The sequence below is a fragment of the Buteo buteo genome, chromosome 2, assembly GCF_964188355.1.
Source record: "Buteo buteo chromosome 2, bButBut1.hap1.1, whole genome shotgun sequence".
Taxonomy (NCBI): Eukaryota; Metazoa; Chordata; class Aves; order Accipitriformes; family Accipitridae; genus Buteo; species Buteo buteo.
Genome location: NC_134172.1, coordinates 12,061,812 through 12,082,184, shown reverse-complemented (window position 1 = coordinate 12,082,184; position 20,373 = coordinate 12,061,812). Strand labels below are relative to the sequence as shown.

At 41.1% G+C, this 20,373-nt stretch overlaps 1 protein-coding gene across 6 annotated transcripts in view; it reads left to right on the top strand.

Moving 5' to 3' along the window:
- Positions 1-20,373, top strand: part of DIP2C (disco interacting protein 2 homolog C) — a 336,977-nt gene that overhangs the window by 186,353 nt on the left and 130,251 nt on the right. For all 6 annotated transcript variants that reach the window (XM_075045682.1, XM_075045643.1, XM_075045635.1 and 3 more), the window contains one exon: positions 5,193-5,303. In XM_075045682.1, the coding sequence (XP_074901783.1) occupies positions 5,193-5,303 (111 nt within the window). The remainder of the gene's footprint in view (positions 1-5,192; positions 5,304-20,373) is intronic.

Here is a 20,373-nt window from a genome sequence, read left to right as displayed (position 1 = left end):
CATGCTAGGTAATAAATTCCATGGGGATGGTGTGACATTTAACCTGTTTACAAAATACACAAAGTGTTTATCTCCTGGCTTTACTTTTAAAGCTGAGCCACCAGCCATTGCATAGAAGCTCAGGAAATACTTTGAACAGAAGGTAAATACTGTTTCTTAAAACTGCACTGCAAACACTGTTTGCCTTCCTTCCCAGTAGCCCTGGAGCTGCTGGGTTTATCCTACAGCTCTCAGTCCTGGTGGCACACAGTGCAAGTTAGTTTTAGAACAATAAATGTAGCCTGCGTCTAAGAATGCCTTCTGTTTCTTGTCCATTAGACATTTCAGCTTTTAAATATTTTTAGATTCCAAAATTTGACACAGATATAGGAATTAGAGATACATCAAAGCAACTTCTCAGCTGTCATTAAGGAAACAATTGTCCTCTGTTAGTTGCCACATTATCAGCACACAGCACTGCAATTTAGCTACACGAAGAAGTAATAAAGAAGGGAGGAACAAAGAGGTGAAGACAAAAAAAGAAGGAAGGAGATGAAGCCTGCTTCCAGCTGACAGTTTGGTGCCTTCCATGCACTTAAAAATAAAACTATGCAGCTTGCAGTGGTATTGCTTAAATAGCTTTACTGAGGATCTTGCATTTTTAGCTAAATACAGTGAAGGCAGGATCCAACTTGCAGGTTAGGATTTGTAGATTGATATATCTGCATTAAGTTGTCTGCCTATGAACCTGGTATTTAAGTTCCCATTCTTATATGAAGAGACACAGTTAATTCAGTTGATGAAACCCAGAGAGCTTTTCAGCTTATTCCATAGCAGATACCTCCACTGACCACCTGAGTAGCTCTCAAGGCTTCACTGGGCTCATGGAATTGCCTGAAGATAGATGTCTAATACTGTTCAGGATTTCCTATGGTATCAGAGACATCTGCACAGAGCGAGCACATATAAAACAGGACTTAAAGGGGACATATGCCATTCTGGTCAAGCCAGGTATCATAGTCCACAACATCTGAAAAGACATTGGGCACCTCTGTTTAGATTCCTGAGTCCTGGTCTAGGTCTCTGTTTTTCATAATGGGAGCTTAGCTTAAGCATCTTCTTGTAGACACCTAAATATAGGTGTCTTAATCTGCAAGCTGAATCCCACATTAGCAGCATTAGATAAATGAACTAATGCTTGTATTAAGAACATGGCTGTTTGCTCCAGTGCACCTGGTAATGCTTATGTGTAACTTGATGAGCATAAAGCACTGATTTCTCAGCCTTTTATATAAAATAACTGTGTTCCAGCATATATATTTTGCTAAAATTCATGACTTGTAATGAGTCAATCTTTAGTGCTAATTATGCTTACCTTTTAAAGTCCTGCTTTAGCTGCAAGACTGGGGTAGGCTATGGCATTACTAAGAATGGTGCCAGTTTGACAGTGACTGTGATTGTGTCTGTGCACAGGGCACTGATGTGACATTGTCCTTTCTTTTATGAAAGCCATTCATTGCTCTGCTGCCTTCTTAAATTTAGGAATGGATCCAAGTATGAATTCTCAAAGCCCATTACGCCACCGCTTCCACTGATTCACAAATGCATCTGAGCGAAGCCACACTTGAACAAGCATTAGCACTTAACTCATGGACCCTGTGTGCTGGCTGTGAAAGCTATCAATTTGGGGGGCTTAGTTCTGTTCAGAAGTAGAAGTGGAAAAAAAAAAGAAGATGCTTGTTACTGCACTATATTGGTAGAGCCTTCATGGAGGTGAACAATTCTGCTGTTAACACTGCTTCGCTATTTATGGCAACACTTCACTGATTTCATGGTATTCGTTATTCTGCATGGCTTTTACTCCTACCCATTGCTGAGGAACGGCAGCGTGTAGGTTCTCGCTATTGTGTACTTTGTCTCACACCATCACTGGTGCTGTGCGAGGGAGCGGGCGCACGGGAAGCGAAGGTGTGAGTCCAGGTGGTGCCAGCTAATTCCTGCTCCAGTCCCTTCAGTAAGGAACCGTCATCACGTTTCTCACTGTCTCTCCACAGTGGGGCGATGCTTTGCATTTTCTCAGGTTAAAGGAACTCAGTACGAGCAGAGGTCTCCCCACAGATGGCTGATGGAGAGCTTCTCCTCTCTTTTTTAGTACAGAATTAACTTCCTTGTGTAAATCGGTGCTATCGGCGAGCCGAGTTCACGCGTCCTGCTCCATACTTGGGTAGAGGTTTATTTGCTGTTTTTATATTTATGGGCAAGTGGGAAGTAAAGCCATCAAATGATCCCCAGGCCTCATAAAAGCAGTAGATATTTCGATATTCTCATTTACTTTGCTATGGCTTTAAATGACTACTAGTGTAGGATGTTGGGGCTGTCTCTTTCCTAACTGTAGGAAGAAACTCCACACTAGCCATTGTGTCAGAAGAGACTTACTTAACAAACACATGTGTACAAAGTAGGAGGGAGGTAAACTAGTTCAAGTGTCTCAATTTTAAGATTAGATGAGAGATTTCTGTATCTGTAGTAAGAACAAGTAGTCGTATAATCTCTGTAGTGAACCAGAGGAGGAAAGAGCCCTTTGCAGTTTTAGGGGGTGCCTTGGGCGGCCGTGCTGCCCAGCCAGTTGGGCATCCTGCTGTCTTCTGCAATGTCAGGGTCAGTATTTGAGGTTACTTTATCCTTTACGCCTTGAAAAGGAGCTTTGTGCACTGCCCACAGCTGCAGAAGAGACTGAGACACCTGAGGGCTCTCATAGCCACGTGGCCAGGAGAAGGAAACCGCGGGCTTGAGTGTATTTTGTCCAGTGGCTTTCAGTTCTGCCTGAAAGGTCTCCCTCCTACAGCAGCTGTGTACCTCTTTGTAACTGATGCTTTTCCTCACAGTTTCATTTCCTCTCAGTGTTTCTAAAGCCTGTTGCATGTGGTTTTGTTGTTGGAAGGATGCGTTTAATCCCCTTTTCCTGTATAATCATGATGCTGTACTTCAGTAGTAACACCTAAATTATTTTTGTTCATTCTTCTCCACACGCCATTGCCCTACACAAGTCATTTGCCATGGGAAGTTGTGGCATGGCTTTCTAGACAAAAGCTCTGTCTTACAGCAGCAATTTTAGGTCCATGATTTTGGGGTGTGGTTTTTTTAGGATTTTTGTAAATATATGTGATTTCCAGAAAGTATCTCATTCCTGACAATACGGATAGAAACTGAGATGAATAATAGTGGTTAGCATCTTGTACAGACTGAAAATTTTCAATCAAAAATAATTTTATTGTTAACTTTATATTGCTGGTTCTCAGGGTGACCCAATAAAGAAAGAAAAATTCTAAATATACAAGTGAGGAGAAAATATTTCTTCTGATTATTTCAATGATTCAGAAGTTAGGTTCACCTGCCTTAAAGACTAGAAAGGCTTGAGGATAAGTGAAATTACACAGTACTATAGTGTGGAGACAGAGCAGTTAAATGAAGACATTTTATTTGATTTAAGAGTATTAATTATTAATCACAATCTGAGTAGAAGGAAATTTATGGATTCACTCTGTCTTTTATGCACCTATGAGATTTTACTCCAAGTATGTTTTTTAGCCAACCAGCCACTTTGCCACAAAATCAAAGCAGACTTGACATTGCTGATATTCCAAAGATTTAAGAAGGAAGCTGTATTTTGAGTTCAGTTTGTTTTCACAAAGAAGTAAGTGTACAATGCGAACTTTTTTAAAAGATGCTTTTTAAAGAGTCCATTGAAACATAGTTGAAACTCACTGAAGTCAACATAATATTTTTGGTTGGTCTGTATTGTACATAAAAAATTCTTGTTTCCACAAAAGTAAACTCTTATCCCCCTCCAATAAGCAGGCATTGAATAGTTCAGAAATAGGAGTGGAGAGTTTTTACATTGTGTTTTAATTGAAAAATATGAACATATTTCCAAGCATTGTTTTGTTGAATCCAATTTCAATTTATTAGTCACCCATTTGAATACTTAATTATTAATAATTTAATTAAGTAATTTTAGCAGATCTTTCCCACCATCAACCCTAAAAGCAAGAGGCCAGTTTTACTTCTGTCCCCACAGCTACACATATTGTGTAACTACTATTTAAAGACAACAAAATAAAAGGAAAGAATTAATTTAATTTCTTTAGGTACTCCTGGGTTTTTGCCCCTGTGCGTCACAGTGCCTAACGCTCTGTGTTTTATTAGCTCTAAGATGAATGCATCACTTACTGGGCTTGTCTGCTCAGGTTCTACTCTGGAGGAGAGCAAGGTAGCATATTATGCCACTGTTACAGATGCAGGTTTGCTTTCTTTTCCTTTTGTTTGCTTGAATTTTCCTGCTTAAGTAATTCACTTTTCTCTGGAAGTTGTCAAGGAACATTAGTTTCTAGAAGTGTTATATACAATGCTGCTGTTATACCACTGCTGTCGTTGAAGGAGCCTTTAAGAAAATACCTATTTTTAAAAAAAAAACAGATTTGCAATGAGAAAGGGATGATTACAAGGTTTGAATCTTAAATACTGGATGTTTAGGCCCGGCATACTGAGATGCTGCAGGTATATATTATAAGGCTGAGTTATTTTTATTGTTTTGCTGGAATAGATGACTATTTTCAGCCTGGTTTCATGCAGTTACTGTTTACTTTCTGGCCTTTGGTAGCTGAAAATGCCTATAGATATTAATATAGTTCCCTTTTCGCTGGGTATCTAGTTTCCATAGGTTAGTATTGTGTTGTCACCAGCCAATATCATCCAGCTGCATGAGGTTTTAGATAATACACACTAAGTCTATTAGGAACTAAGGTTAAGTCTTCTTAGGAACTGTTTTTAACGAATTTCCAGGAAAGCTTCAAGATCCATTGCAAAGGTGTCTGCATTTATTAGCACATTAAAATATTTCCTGAATACTGTTTTATGAAAGGTCACCTGTTTGGGAGGAAAAAAAACACCACCAAGCTTACTGTCTATATGCTCTTCTTATGTAGTCTATGATACTGGAAAAAGATTGTCTTAGAGAGACCCAGGAAAATAACCATACCAGAAAAGCTGACCAGAGGCAAGTACCATGTAACCAATTGACATGACATGGTTTAGCCACTGAATGTTCATTTTCTACTTCTAGTGTAGGCTGAACTCCTCCTCGCTATTAACTTCTGGAATTCAATCAGAATGAGCTTGGGTTTGTTTTTGTTTTTTTTTTTTAATTAATGCAGGGGTGGACCAGGCATTACCACAAGAGCGTCGAACTCCTGTTACTCCGTCCTCTTCCTCTCGATACCACCGTCGCAGGTCCTCAGGGTCACGGGATGAGCGCTATAGATCGGGTAAGCAGAACTGAAGACCACAGAACTGGAATGAAAGTTTGAAATGGCTAGTTCTGTTCTTTGCTTTTTTAAAAATAATTTTGTTGTAAACTCATGTAGTAGCTATACATGAGAAATATTCGTTGTATGAATACAGAGACACCGTCCAAACATGCAGGGGTGGAGTTACAAAGCCAAAGTACATCTGGAATTGAATCTGGCAACAAACGTGAAGGGCAACAAAAAGGGCTTCTACAGGCACATCAGCAGCAAAAGGAAGACCAGGGAAAATGTGGGCCCACTGCTGAATGGGGCAGGGGACCGGGTGACTAAGGGCATGGAAAAGGCCAAGACACTTAATGTTTTCTTTGCCTTGGTCTTTACTGGTGAGACTTGCATTGAAGAATCTAAGGCCCCTGAGACCAGTGGGAAAGTCTTGAGCAATGAAAAACTACACTCCTTGAAGGAGGATCAGGACAGAGAACATTTGAACAAACCGAACATGTACAAGTCCATGGGACATGGTGGGATGCATGATTGGCCAATGTCATTGTGAGGCTACTCTCAATTCTTTGAAAGGTTGTGGCAATCAGGCGAGGTTCCTGAGGACTGGAAGAAAACAAGGTGCATTCCTGTCTTCAAGAATGGCAAGAAGTAGGATCAGGGAGACTATGGGCCAGTCAGCCTCACCTCAGTCTCTGAGAAGGTGGTGGAGCAAATAATCCTGGAAACTGTTTTTGAATACATGAAGGACAAGAAGGTGATTGGGAGTAGTCAGCATGGATTTATGAAGTCCTCTTTATTAGGTGGCTCAATCCATGCTTGATCAACCTGATAGCCATCTACAATGAGATGGCTGCCTTGGAGGTTGAGGGAAGAGCAGTGCATGTTGTATGCCTTGACTTTAGTAAGGCTTTTGACAGTGTCTCTCATAACATCCTCATTGACAAACTGGTGAAATATGGATTAGATAAGTGGACAGTGAGGAGGACTGAAAATTGGCTGAAGTGTTGAGCTCAGAGAGTTTTGATCAGCAGCACAAAGTCCAGCTGTACACCAGTCTCTAGTGGTGTACTCTAGGAGTAAATACTGGCTCCAGTACTTCTTAACAGCTTCATTAGTGACCTTGCTGGTGAGACAGTGCACCCTTCACACATTTCCAGATGGTACCAAATTGGGAGGAATGGTTGATACACCAGGTGGGTGTAATGCCATTCAGAGGGACGCGGACAGGCTGGAGGATTGGGCAAACTGGAATCTAGTGAAGTTCAACAAAGGGAAACGCAGACTCCTGTGCCTGGGCAGGAATAACCCCATGCACTCGGACAGGCTGGGGGCCCACCGGCTGGAAAGCAGCTTGGCAGCAAAGTCCTGGTGCTGCTTAACAAGGCAAACCTGAGCCAGCAAGGTGCTCTTATGGCAAAGGCGGCCAACAGCCTCCTGGGCTGCACTAGGAGGAATGCTGCCACCAGGTCAAGGAAGGTGATACTTCCCCTCTTCTCAGCACTGGTGAGGCACATCTGGAGTGCTGGGTCTAGTGCTGGGCTCCCCAGTACAAGAGAGATACGGAGATACTGGAGTCAGTCCAGCAAAAGACCACAAAGATGATTAAGGAATAGAGCCTCTGATATGTGAGGAGAGGCTGCGAGAGCTGGCGCTGTGCAGCCTGTAGAAGAGAAGGCTCAGGGTGATCTTATCCATGTGTGTAAGTACCTGATGGGGAAGTAAAGAAGATGGAGCCAGACTGCTCTCAGTGGTGCTCAGGGACAGGACAAGAGACAGTAGGCACAAACTGAAATATGAAAAATTCCATTTAAGCATAAGAAAAAACTTTTTTACTCTTAAAGAGTGGTTAAGCACTGGCACAGGTTGCCCAGAGAGGTTGTGGTGTCTCCATCCTTGAAGCTATTCAAAACCTTACAGGACATGGCCCCAAGCAGTACGCTGTAGGTGACCCTGCTTTGAGCAGGGAGTTGGACTGGATGATCTCCAGAGGTTCTTGCTGACATCCACTAGTCTGTGGTTCTGTGGCACAGCTGGATTTTATTCTACTGATTCGAGTTCGGTGAATGCCATAAGAAAAATATTTAATTTGAAGTATAGCAAGTTGGGAACATCATTATGCCCTAAATAGAAGCACTGATTAAGGGAAGATAAAATTAATTTCAGAGCTGAACAAAAGGGTAAAATCTCATTTCCAAATGAATGGGATACAAGTCTCTTCACGAAGCTGCTCCAGATATAACACAAAATGAAGGAAGTTATTGGTTTATAACTGAAGGAAAAGCGAGCTCTGAGACTTCTTTTACCTTTGAAGGCAAAAACTGCATGCACTACAGGGGTAGGTGTGCTTAGCTGTTGTTTCAACTGCTACAGGGATTGCTGCAGTATCAGCACCCTTCTCATATGACATCCCGAGGCCACGGGCTGGTTTGCTGCTGCCTCTCTTGCAGCTGCAGAATAAGGGAGCTATAGACAGCAGCACCCATCAACGGTTGTGGCAGAGAGACCCTTGCAAGCTGAGAGTCAGGAGCCAGGGACTGATGGTTGTGGAGGGCACCGAGGAGCCAACTGTGGAAGTTCTGGATTGTGTTTGAGAGATGCATCTTGCTGGACAGAGTCAGACTCATTGTGCTGACACAAGTGGAAAATTAGAGTGAACTCCTTATTAAACCTTTTGTAACATCTCTGGTTCATTCCATTAGTCAGAGAGCTTGCCAGTCCCATTTAAAGGAAAATGAAATGATAAATGATGGCAGAGAAAGTTCATGTATGTCCAGACCATTCTGATAAATTTGACAAACTCTCCTCTTCCCTCAGAAATCTTGGGTTCACACTGTAGATGCTGCTGGTTTTTCATTGAATAATGGTTGTGGGATCTGCGTAGTAATTCCTTGATGTATTAGCTCCTAGAAGCTTCTCCCACATTACACTGAATATCGTCTGATTTCTACCCAGTGTTTTTAAACAGGTGAAAATACTATTCCTGAAATAGTCAAGTTTGTGGGTGTGTAACCCATGGTCCTCAAACCTCCAAGCTGTGACTCTCCAGAGCAGTTCTGTTAAAAATGTGTATTTGACTGTATGTTGAAGGTCATCTGCTTAAGCTATGCTTGCCATTTGTAAACTAAGGTGTTGAGTCAGTCTGGGGATGGGCAAAAGGAGACATCATGCACGTCTTCCCTGTGTGCCTCCCCTGATACCGCAGGAGTGCTCCAAGTTAGTGCTGCTGCTTCTTGGTTTCAGTCTCTGCCTGCTGCCTTAAACCGAAGGTGTTTGTTCAGTGAAATGGTACATAAGGTCCTGCCTTAGGAATGGGGCAAAGTGTTGTAATGATACATATAAATAATAAAGACACAAACTTTGTTGCTGAGAGGAGAAGTAAGGAATTGAATGTAAAGGGTTGCTTGTTGTTAGCGCAGGAGTTTCATCTTAGGAGAGTCAGGACTATACTATAAATTCAGATCTCTCTTGCTGCTCTGAAAATGTCCTTGTTGTTAAAACTGGAAAGCTTGACAGTATTTTGGGGGCTTATGGCAGGGCTCTGAATTCCTACCTTGATTGCTATGTAGCATGACTCCTCAGCAAGTCACCAAGTTCTCCAGCAAATTTGTTTGAACAGCTACTGCATCTTCACTCACTCAAAAGAAAACTCTATGTAGCAAATGTCAATGAAGGTAAATGTAAAGTTCCATTTCAATTTTGAAACGTTATCAGATCTTCAAATTTAGTTTCAGAGGAGCTTTGCTAAGATACAGTGCAATGTTCCTACCCTGATTTATGTTCTCCCCTTCTATACATTGCTCCTGTGAGATCAGAAGTCTCTTTCTTGGTCTCATGACTCACACTCTATTACTGCAGGTTCCAAACTTGCAAGTCAGATTTCTTTCTGGTTTTCTTGTCTTCAGATTCAGATTTGCTTCAGGTAGAAGCCTTTGTTTTGCTTGTTGTTTTGCTGTGCTTAATACTTCAGTATCACTGCTCTGATCATATTGTGATTATTAGATCCTAGCTGTTACCCAGTTTCAGTGCTTGTTATCATATTTGGCACATCTTCTTGGAAAAGGCCCAAAACAAAATGAATGTACAGTCTTTAACCAGTAAGTAATTCACTTCTAGGAAAACATTTCCCTTCCTTAGCTTTTTTGCACAATTTATTTCAATTAACATCTGCAAACAAGTCCTCTATTCCAACTCTAATCAAAGTCCTTTCCTGTCTCTTCTTGGTAAGGTTTTCCTAATTGGAAGTCTAACATCCTGAAAGTCATCCAACTCTCCTTCCATGCCTTTGCTTTTTACATAAATTTAGATGTCAGTGAAGATTGTTTAATGAACTCTTTTTGGAGGCTCAAAATCATTGCTGCCACTAATATCACCTTCAACTTACGCTTTTTTATTATGGAAAATGTCAGACTGTGACATTTTAAATCCCTACCTATTTTCTCACTTCAGTCTTTTTTATTATTATTATTTCATTAATGTTGTAACAGAATTTTTCAGCACTATAATTTTGAAAACCTGGTTTCTGTGTTTTTTATATTCTAAATAAAATTGACTCTGAGTTTATGGAAGCTAGTTTTTTCCCTAAATGTTCCTGGTACATTTTGTGTTTTAAGATAATTTGATTTTAGAATTCAGCCTACATTGGGAATTTAGTCTAATTCTTTAGAACCAGAAAGGTTTAAAAGTTCCTGGCTGCTTCTTTTTATACAGGAGGGGATCCTGAAATCATTATGTTTTGAAATGTCAGCTTCTTTGATCATTTTTTAGATGTCTAAAGAAATAGATAATGCTCTAAGTGTAGTAACTGAGTGACTGCAGGGTTAAGCTATATTATACAAATGTGGCAGCTAGTTTAGGTAATACTAACTCAAAAGCATTTTTTATTTGTTTACTACTGAATATAAAAATTCTTGTAGTATTTACTCACTTAGAAACAGTATTTGGAAAGGTTTGCCAAATGTAGATCACGGCAATGTTTTTCTCTTAGCAGCTGCTGTTCCTTAGCCAGTGCCTGTACTATAATATTATCTGGGGGCTCAAGATGACACTGAAGCCAAATGTTGCTGTAGGCCGGATCAGTAACTTCTGCCAAGAGGCTTTTCTGGCCAGTAGCTTTTCGGGCAAGAAAACCCCATCAAAGGAAAACTGGCTTGCACTTCACTTCTGCCTCTGCATGCAGAATAGATGTCAGCATCTGGCTTGATCTGGCTCAAGTGACGTGACTGCAAAATCAGGCACAGACTCGAGTACAAAGTTAGTAACGGTCATGTTGATGTAGCTGCAGTTGGACGTACGGTTTTCTTTCCTTAGTGCAGTCCAGAAGCTATGTTTCTTGGGTACTTTTGGAAGCTGCAAATCCATGGATTTGATATGGTGTGTTGAGATAAGGAGATAGGAATTATGTGGTGGAGTAAACAAGTATGTAACTTGAATGGCTTAGCTTTCACAGTCTTATCATGCTGTCTAAATGAACTAGCTCTGTCGAATACTGAGATTTTCAGAGGATGTTGGCCCTACATGTCTTCCATACAGTCACTAGGGACCTGTTGCTCCCTGGTTAGCATCAGCTGCATTCTGCTCCTGCTAACATTGAAATCCCTTGTAGAAGGACCTGAAGCTTCTGCCACCATTATTTAAAAAAACCCATCATATAGGCTGTCTTGCTTTTGGAAGAACGGTCTTACTTATTTGGTGCTCTACAATAGTGATCTGTAACCTCTCCACAGAGTAGCCCCGAAGTGATAAAACTGCTCGTAGAGTTTGGCCCCTTGCCTGTGGCTGTCCTTCTGGTGGCCTGACGCAGAGCTGGGCTCTGCTGCCACGTAAAGGCTGCAGTGCAGCACAGCAGCATCTGCTGCTGTGGCAGCTCCCAACGAAATACCCCATGGGTAAACTGGGCAGATCGCCGGCATCAGAAATTGGGTTTCTTGATCACAATAAATATCCCCCAGATCAGTGTTTCTCAGCCAGTCGCGGCCTGCGGGGTTCAGAGAGCAGCTCTCTGTCAGAGACTTCTCAGCACCTATTTTAACTACTCTCCAGAGAACAAGTTATCCTCCCTCAGCTGGGTGTTCAACACATGGAGAAATGAAACATCAGGTCCTTACTAACTTCATTTTTCCAAAGGGACACCCCTGTGGCCTTTAGAGTATGCCAAAACAAAAAGCTTCAGTTCTCCATCCCAATGCTGAAAGCCAGAGCACCTTCTCATGCGCCAGGACGTGGCTTTTACTGTTTCCACACCTGTCAGTAAAAAAACCCCAAAGGGATGATGTAAATACAGGAAAAGTATGCACCAATAAAAATTAAAAACTAAAAAAACCAACATTAAGTGATAGGAAATGCGGTGCAATATGTTCAAGTGCATATGCTGGGAATGAGATAGCAGCTCTTGGCTGTATGATTTCTGCTGTAGAATTCTCCTCTGATGAGATGAGGATATGACAGATGGGTTGGGCCAAGTTTATTAAGTCCCTTGTTTCTCATGAGGTCTCTAAGAGGCCTTGAAGATGACCAGTGTTCTGCACTGCCTGGAGCAAGTGTAATGCGTAAGAAAAATGAGACCAGTGAGCTCTAAAAACTGTGTTTTCCAGATGTCAGAAATGATGTGGGAAGTTGCAGCGTAAGTGAAATTGCACTGCCTCTATGTCTAAGGGTTCGTGGTGTCCTAGAGGAAAGACCAGCAAATGAGAGCACATGTGCTACATGAACTATATGGACAGATTTTAAAAGGCACAGCAGCGAAGCTGGGAACTGGAGTATTTTGAGAAATACCGTATGTGGATTCAGCATCTCTCAGCTGGTAGCATGGAGGAAGAGTACTGCTGGTAAGGTGGTTGTGGTACTCGGACTCTCAGGAGGGAGTACCTCCTTTCTCCCACTCACTCTTGCTGATTTTTTCCCATACATTTAACTTCAGATGATGAGAAAGAAAAAATCGGTCTGGTACACCATTCTTGGAGGGCTGCCAACCCCTGCCCCAGAGATCCCACTGCTGCAGAGAACAGCTCTTTTTCCAAGCACACTCAGCACTTCTTTTAAAAGACATCTTAATATAGGAGATTTTTGGAGATGCTGCCAAAACAAACACATCCTAACTACAACTCTCCCAGCTCAAATTCGTAAGCCACCTTTCCCACACTGTGGTTCAATAGGGAAAAGGCTGAACAGCTTATAATGAGTGTGAAATCATTAAACTTCAAAACAAATCATCCCAGGCTAGGTTTGAGGGGCATTTGAAATAAGGGAGCTAGCAATGAAAGAACATTCCCTGTAGACCCAAATCCTAGAGGAGAAGTTGGCACCAGGCCCTAGGTAGCTGAGCTGCTCTTCTGTAGGATCTTCAATGTGTGCCTTACCATGTATTTGTTCTCATTTACCATGAGGTAAGTGTGTGTATGAACTGTAGCAAAGGTTGCTGACGTTTTGCATGTTTGCAGCTTACCTCATGGTGATTTTAAAATACATGGGTAGTTTATATTTTGCATTTTTAGAAAGACATTCAAGATCTCGTTCTGCAATCTTGCCAAAACTGACAAAACCGAATTACACTATGAGAATATAGGAGTTGTAGCGCATGGTGGAGGAAAGGATGGAATGGCAAGATTTGAGGAATCATTTTTATTGAAGCCTTATCATTTAGCATTTCTCCAAAGAATAAGGAGAAAGAAAAATATGATGAATGTGCTATGTATCAAGATGGGCCTGCATATAAGTATTAAGGTGGCTCATCATAAAACAAAGAATTTGTTAACCCTTCAGGTGAGCAAGGGTTGCTTGGAAGAGTTAATCTGAATTAATTAACCTGGCTGTAGACACGCTTATTCAGAAATTAATTAATCTCCTATTTGATTTAGCTTACTTACAAACTTAATTTCAAGCTCAAACTCAATCAGAGCAGAAAAGAGGTTGAAGAAAAACTTTTGCAAATATGTAATTTATATGACCACATCCTTGCTTTTGACCCAGCAGAAAAATTTGTAAGGATAATTGCAGAACTCCTGAGGAAAATTACTCAAGGATCTCCAGAGAGAAACAAATAGAAAGTTGATTTACTTCAGATCACATAATAAGGGGGCCTGAGATGAAGTCACTATGTGAAGCTGACTTCCAGATTGCATTACAAATGAGATAATAAATAAATGGAGGGATGGAAATTATTAGTGGCAGGCCTGCATGTTGGGTTTTTTTATTTCATTTATAAGTAGAGTTAATATAGTTTTAAATCTCAGAGATTAGAGAAAACTATTTTAAAATCAGCTTTTTTATAATACCTGAAGAATCCAAAGTAAACCAAGAACCATGCCTTTCAGCAAAACTAGCAGTGAACTTGTAAAGAATTCAGTCTTCTGCTTTGGTGTCCATCACATAACCTCTGTGCTTCCAGCCTGCCCATACAGCTTTCCCATCTGCTCATTCAGCTTTTACCTTCCTTCCACCCAGAATTATGGATTATCACCACTGCCATCCAAAGTGGGAGATGACAGCCATGCTTTTCTTCTTTAGAGTTAAGGTTTCTGAGTGCATGAGAGCGTACCACATTTCTGGCTTCTTCATGTGTGCAGCAGGAGGACAGAAGATGCCCGGGAGGTACTTAGCAGCGGCTGAATAATGGCACAGCACAGCCCTTCACAGAGTGCGTGGCGTGAAGTTTTCTGTACCGGTGGAGTTTGTTGGCTGCAACAACCTAGAAAACCCAGGCCTTTTCCAGTGGCACATTCATGGGATTGCAGATGTTTTCTAAAACGCTGACTTTTCGTTGTCAAAATCGTGCAGGTCAACAAAATTTGGCCCCGATTTCATGAAAAGTCAGCAGAACTTTCCCCTGCATATGCATGTATCCCCAGTTCCCAGCAAAACCAGAGGCCCATATATGGTTTAAACATCCCAAAGTCTGAAACTTACACACTTGTTTTTTGAAATGTAAGCAACAGTTTATTTCTGTTAGTAACCTCCACAGCCCTCGTATAAAAGTGTGTCATCTTAGAGCAGATGTTCTTGCATTCAGTCGGGTATTCACTGTGTTTGTTGTGAATGCCATATTTCAGAATTAATAGCACACCTGCTTGCAGCTGGAGAGAAATTAGGTGTCACACTGTTCAGGCTTTGTGCTTTCCTACCTTAATATCCAGAGAGATTGTGAAAGTATTTTGAGACTGCTTCATTATAGCATCACCCACCGCAAAGATCCGTTGTTACAGGGACTCATTTACTTTCACGTTCCCAGGGGTGAGATGATTTTGCAAGGACTGATCTGTGTTGGATGAACACAGCAATTTCTGTGAAATCACTTGCCCTGTATCTGCCTGAAAATAAGTCAGTGCTGTCAGCCCAGGACAATCAAAAGACAAAGCCGAACTGTAATCTGTTCTGATGATACCACATTTACCATGTCTCACCCTATTTAGTATGTCCTGATTGCATTTCCAGTAGATGTAGCTACCAAATTATCTCTACTCAGAGTATTTACAGGCCACGTATTAGGAAATGAATTCTCAGTATATCCTTCGTTTCCATGGTAGCTACAACAAAGGTCTGATTAAACTCATAAGAGACTTTCATGCTTTCAACTACTAGTTTCCTGTAAGGCAGCAATTGCCAGCCTTTCCTCTGTATAATTACAACACATACTATTTCTATACTTAGCATTGCCTTATCTACAATTTTCAGTCAAAATTCACCTTTGATAGTACTGGTGGGGTCGGGGAGCCTGTTTTCCTATCATAGTATCAGTTGCCTCCCAGTAATAACTCAGAAGCTGTTAGGATTCTTCCGTTGCAGTGTGTGTTGATGCAGCAATAACTGCCCTTGCTCCTGTTGCCTCCTGCCTCTCTCTGCCTGTTCTTCCAGCTGTTTTCCTTAATGTCACCCCAGATACTGGCTTCCCTGAGACAGACTTACTTGTGGTTTTACATATTTGTTAAATGTTTGACTTCAGGGCTGATCCTTTCCTGCAATATAAATAAGACATAAATATGTATTATATGTACATAAATAACCTCTTATTAAAAATCCTTTGGCATTCTAAACTCATTAGTGCAGAGTATCAGCCTTCTTGATCTTAATAATCTACCATTCTGCAAGCAAGTCAGTTGTGTTTGTGGACTACCCCACAAAAAACAAGGATGCTAAACCTTTTCAGAGTCCTTGGGCCTGGTTGTATCATCATGTTACCAGGAGTTGGCTACTAAAGCAAAGGAAGAAAGATTGTTTCCAAAGGCTAAATCAAAAAAAAGACAAAAATAGGTCAGGGGAGAGGAATTACATGAGGCAAAAAGAACAAACAGATGAAAGGGATGAATTCGGATCACATTTAGGTATGTCTCCCAGCAGTTTTATTCTTTCAGGGGTAAAGTCCCCTGAGGGGAGGGGTGGAAGTACCATTACTTCAAAACTGGAAAACCAGGCTGCAGAAGATCTGTTAGGTAATTCAGCATCTGTACAGCAAAAATTAGGCAACAGCTTGTTTCTCCATATTTGTGTTTCTTAGACAGCTGGTGATTGGGTATCAAGGCTTTATAATTACTGGGAAACTGAAAACTTGAGCAAAAACAACAGAAGTAATACATTTTTTCTGAAACATAGGTAGAAGCAGACTTCTGCTATCTTGATTCTAGCAGTGCACGATTCCTATCTACAGCAAGTCTAATTTCTTGTCTTAAAAAGAAACAGGGCTGCATGATAAATTAGATGCAAGAGAACCACTTGACATACAACTGCAAGACCTGATTTAAGTACAAAAGAAGATGCTGTTTTTCTTTTGTATGCTGAGGCATTTTATGCAAGGAGTGCAAGGAACAGTTTCATAATGTAGAAATTTTTAATGTAATGATGCTTACCATGGGAGGAGTGCCCTTTTTTGTGATCTCTGTAGAACTAACACCCAGATCCCTGATCCATGAGGAGGTATCACTTTCCTTACAGTATGTTGAATGTTCGACAAGCCTATGGAGCAAATGCAGCTAATACTGAATAAGGGAAGCCGCTGAAGCATGTTAAACTCATATAGGAAAAAAATTTTAACAACCCCTCCACACTGAGGAAGAATGCAACTGTAATTTGTTGAATAGGTTTTTGTTTTTTAAAAAAGAGCTGAACAAAAAAGAGCAAACTCATTCTCCTGCTCAAAGCTGCAAAAGTCTGTGGGAGGACTAGGAATATGTAGCATATTTCAAATGTCTCAGTTACAGTTCAGAGCTTTCAAGGACACTGTATCTGGCCCACGTAAGGAATGGGGCATCCCTGTTTGTGGGGTGTAAGGGGAAGGGCGAGTCAAGATTATGCTCCATGCCAAATGAGGATGCACACTTCAGAAGAGTGCTCTTCTAGCAGCTGTAGAGAAACATGAGATACTGCAGCATGGCTCCCGATGTGGACCAGGAAATGGCTGACCTTGTTCATTGCACAACAATTGCTTTCTTGCTTCAGGAAAGGAAAGCTGATTGCTTGTGGCGCTCATCTGAGCCTACAAGGATCATACGTACTGCCTTCCCCAGGAAACTCGCCACTTTTTGTAAATACACACACATTTGTGCAAGGAGGAGAGAAAGTATGTTCTACAGAAAAGACTTCACTAAAAGTTCAGAAGAGGCTTTTCCTATCCCAGAGCCAACACAAACCAGACTAAAACTCCTGGCCAGGCTCTCTGTCTGTGTGCCAACCCAACTACTGACTAAAAAAAAAAATTGCCTTATCACCTCTCAAAAAAAATTACATTCCATGTCATCAAAAACGTAGGGAATAAATGGTTAAAGAACGCTGTGAAAAAGGGGTAAACAGCATGAGCAATCTGTAATTAACAGTGTTTGCTTCTGCATTTCTGGGCATCGTTATTTAACCTTTGAACGCTGCCGTTGTGTTGCAACGCAGTTGATACAGTTATGTCCCTAACATCTTCTTTCACCCAGTTCTCCCTGTTGAGAATAGGTTGCTCCGTCCCATGTCAACATGTGTTTAAAATGAACAGTCTCCGAGCACAGGCTTCTCCCTCTGGCATGGCTCTGTGCCAGCCACCGACTCTCCAGTCTTCTGCTGGTTTGTTATGCCACTGGGATCCCATCGGAGCAGTGTGCCAGTGCAGGTACGATGTCACTTTACTCCACAGAATCAGAGGTGGGCTTGCTCCCTTCTCCATGGACAGTCAAATGCACTGATGTGTTGAACATGCAGCTGTTAGATCACACTGAGGGATAAATCTGGGGAAGACCATAGAGAACACTGTGTCCATATCAAGCTGGTGCTGTGTAATAATGTATGTTAGTTGGCTGGTTTTTCTCCTAAGCCTTTTCACTTGAACAAGGAGCACAATATTGTGCCAAGTTGCAGGATAAACCAGATGAAAAGAGTGACTACGCTAAGCAGAGCACCTCCTGGGAAAGCTGGGCAATTTGTCCTGCTGATTGAATGAGGAGTTTACCTCTATTTGCAATAGATAAGAGTTTCTGATTACAGAGCGCAGTGGCCAAAGCTGTGGGTGATCCATCACTCTGGGAGTCTGAGCTTATGAACCCTCATTCTCTATGCCAGTTTTAATTTCTCTGCCCTTTGTTTTGAGGCCTCATCTCTTGTTTAATAGATTGTTAGCTCTTTGAAGGGAAACTTTCTCTCTACCGCGTGCTTGTTTTTACAGTTCCACTTCCTTTGTATTTCACTTACTGACTTTGCTCCCAGAAGTATGCTTGCCCTCTCTATCTTGTCATAGAAAGTAAAGGGAGAGAATAAACAAATAAAAATGCTTGAATGCAAAAGAGAAAAGACTGGGGACAGAGCTGTTTTGTCTGAAGTTTGATAAGTATTATCAGGCAGCCTATAAGAAATATGTGTCAGGTTGAATACTGAACACCAGGTTGATTGCAAAGCACAAGTTAAGCAAGTAACTTTCCCAAGTGTGTTGCTTTACTCTTACCCATTTATTGATACCTTGAGTACAAACTCAGAAATTGGATTCAACATATGGTTGGCCAACCTAAAACAGCGGAGGACAATAGCAGATAAGGAGCTGTGCATTGGTTCCTACTACTGTAGATAGAGTTGGTGATATTTTACTCTGTGCTTTAGATTTTCCATTGAGACTTCCTTGTAGAAAAGCCAGGTAGGAAGAGTATAAAGGTTTTGCTACCTATAGGAGTGTTTTGAACGGTCAGGACCTGGAGTCGTTTTATCAGCTGTAACAGTATAGTTAGAATGTCACAGACTTCTACATGAAAGAATATTTTGCCTAAAAGCATTTTCTTTCCACTTAGACCCGGGACTTTTTCAGAAGGCTTGAGTGCAACTATATCAAGGTATATCTGCATTGAAACTCTATCAGAAGTTTATAGTAGGTGAGAAATTGTAGCATGCCACTCTATAAGGAAAGAGAGGAGAGGTGGGGGTTTTGTTGATTTTTTTTTTTATTTTTTTTTTTAATGAAAGCTCCTAACTGTGTGGCATTTCTGGAAAAAATCTTCATACTTGGAACAATTTTTTTCAGGCAAATTTAACAAGAAATCTGTGTTTTAAAGCAATGCTCAGTCACAATGTGATGAATTCAGTTAGCCTGAGTGTGCCAGAGTAGATGATTGAGAAGACAGTTCAGACACTTTTGTCAGACCTGCAGTACAAGAGGCATCACCCTGACAGAGACAGTTTGAAATTCTAATGTGATGTTCTCTGCTGATGCTCTGTATGATACGTGGAGAATACGAACTGCTTTGTGTTGATGGGATTTGGGGGGATAAGCAGTTTCCTGTCCCGAGGGAACTTGGATATGTCTTCTTACCCTCATCATACTATGTCCCAGTGTGTATCACAAATGTGGTTTCCTTCCTTCAGTGAACAAGGAGTTTCCAATAACTATCGTATGAATTCCTATTACAAGTCTCCCTGTATTTTTCTAGTAGCTGCTAGGGACAGATTGTGAGCAAGCAGTGGGAGAGAATGGGTCACATACAATATGACAGACACCATAGCCCATCTTTCACCAAGGTAAAGAGCTACCACACTGTTGCTCAAATTGATAAGAAGCAAATCACCAGGGTCACCCTTTGGTGAGGAATGTACGTTTCAGTTTAGGTTTAAATCCATGCTTCATGAAACTGTGAAAAGAGATGATTAGTTGTATTTTGGTCACATTCGTTGTGACACATCAGCAGACTTGGCTTGTAGATCACAAAAGCAAAACTAGAACCTAGAGAAAAGCAAAGCATGTGTATGGAAAGTGCATAACTGAAGCTGATACTTAGGGGGAACAAACCTACTTACTGTTTCTCTCTTGCTGTGGTTACAGGATAGGGGCTATAACCCATGAGTTGTTCTCAAGTGTAATTCTTAAGTATCAGTCTGGCTTTCCTTCACCTTTCTGATTTCTCAATACTTTGGGACTTAGTCTCTAGGTGTGAATGGCTTGAATGCTGTTCATTAGCTTAACAAGTCCAACTCTGTACAAGGCTGTCAAAATAGGTTGAAGAGCATCTTCAGAACTCATCAATAGGCTTTCATTTAAAAAGAAGACCATACAAACTATATAGGCTGTTATTCATTCTTTATCTAATCCTTAGTCTTTTTTTATATGCTTAGGGACACTTCGTTTAGCCAAGATTTTATTCCTGGGACAGAACATTGTGAAAAGATTTATCACCCAAGCTTGACTGTTTCTGCTGCCTTTTCTTCCTCTCCCGCTAAAAGCCTGTAAGCTCTTGCTGATAGTCCCTGGACCATCTCTGGACTGTCTGTCCTCAGCTTTTTCTAGGCAAGTGTCCTGTTTTTCTTGGTAGTCTCTATACTCTGAGTAATGCCTTCAGAATAGCTGACCTTGCAGGCTTGTCTGGGAGCAGGTGTGCATGTTCCTTCTCCCCAGTCAGCTTCCTGCTTGTTTATTGAGAGTTTCTTATCTTTTCCATTGTTTCTGCTTTCCTGTGTGCTTTTGGAGTTGGGGTTTTTTTTAGTAATCTGTAGTTTGGTTTATTCCACAGTAACTCATTACAAATAAACATATCAGGCATGTGCTTTATTAAGAAAAGAATTCAATTTCTGGACTCCCGTGGACTCATTTGAAAATCAAAACCCTGCAGAGTTTTTTTTATAATTAAGCTGATGAGTTTACCTTCTT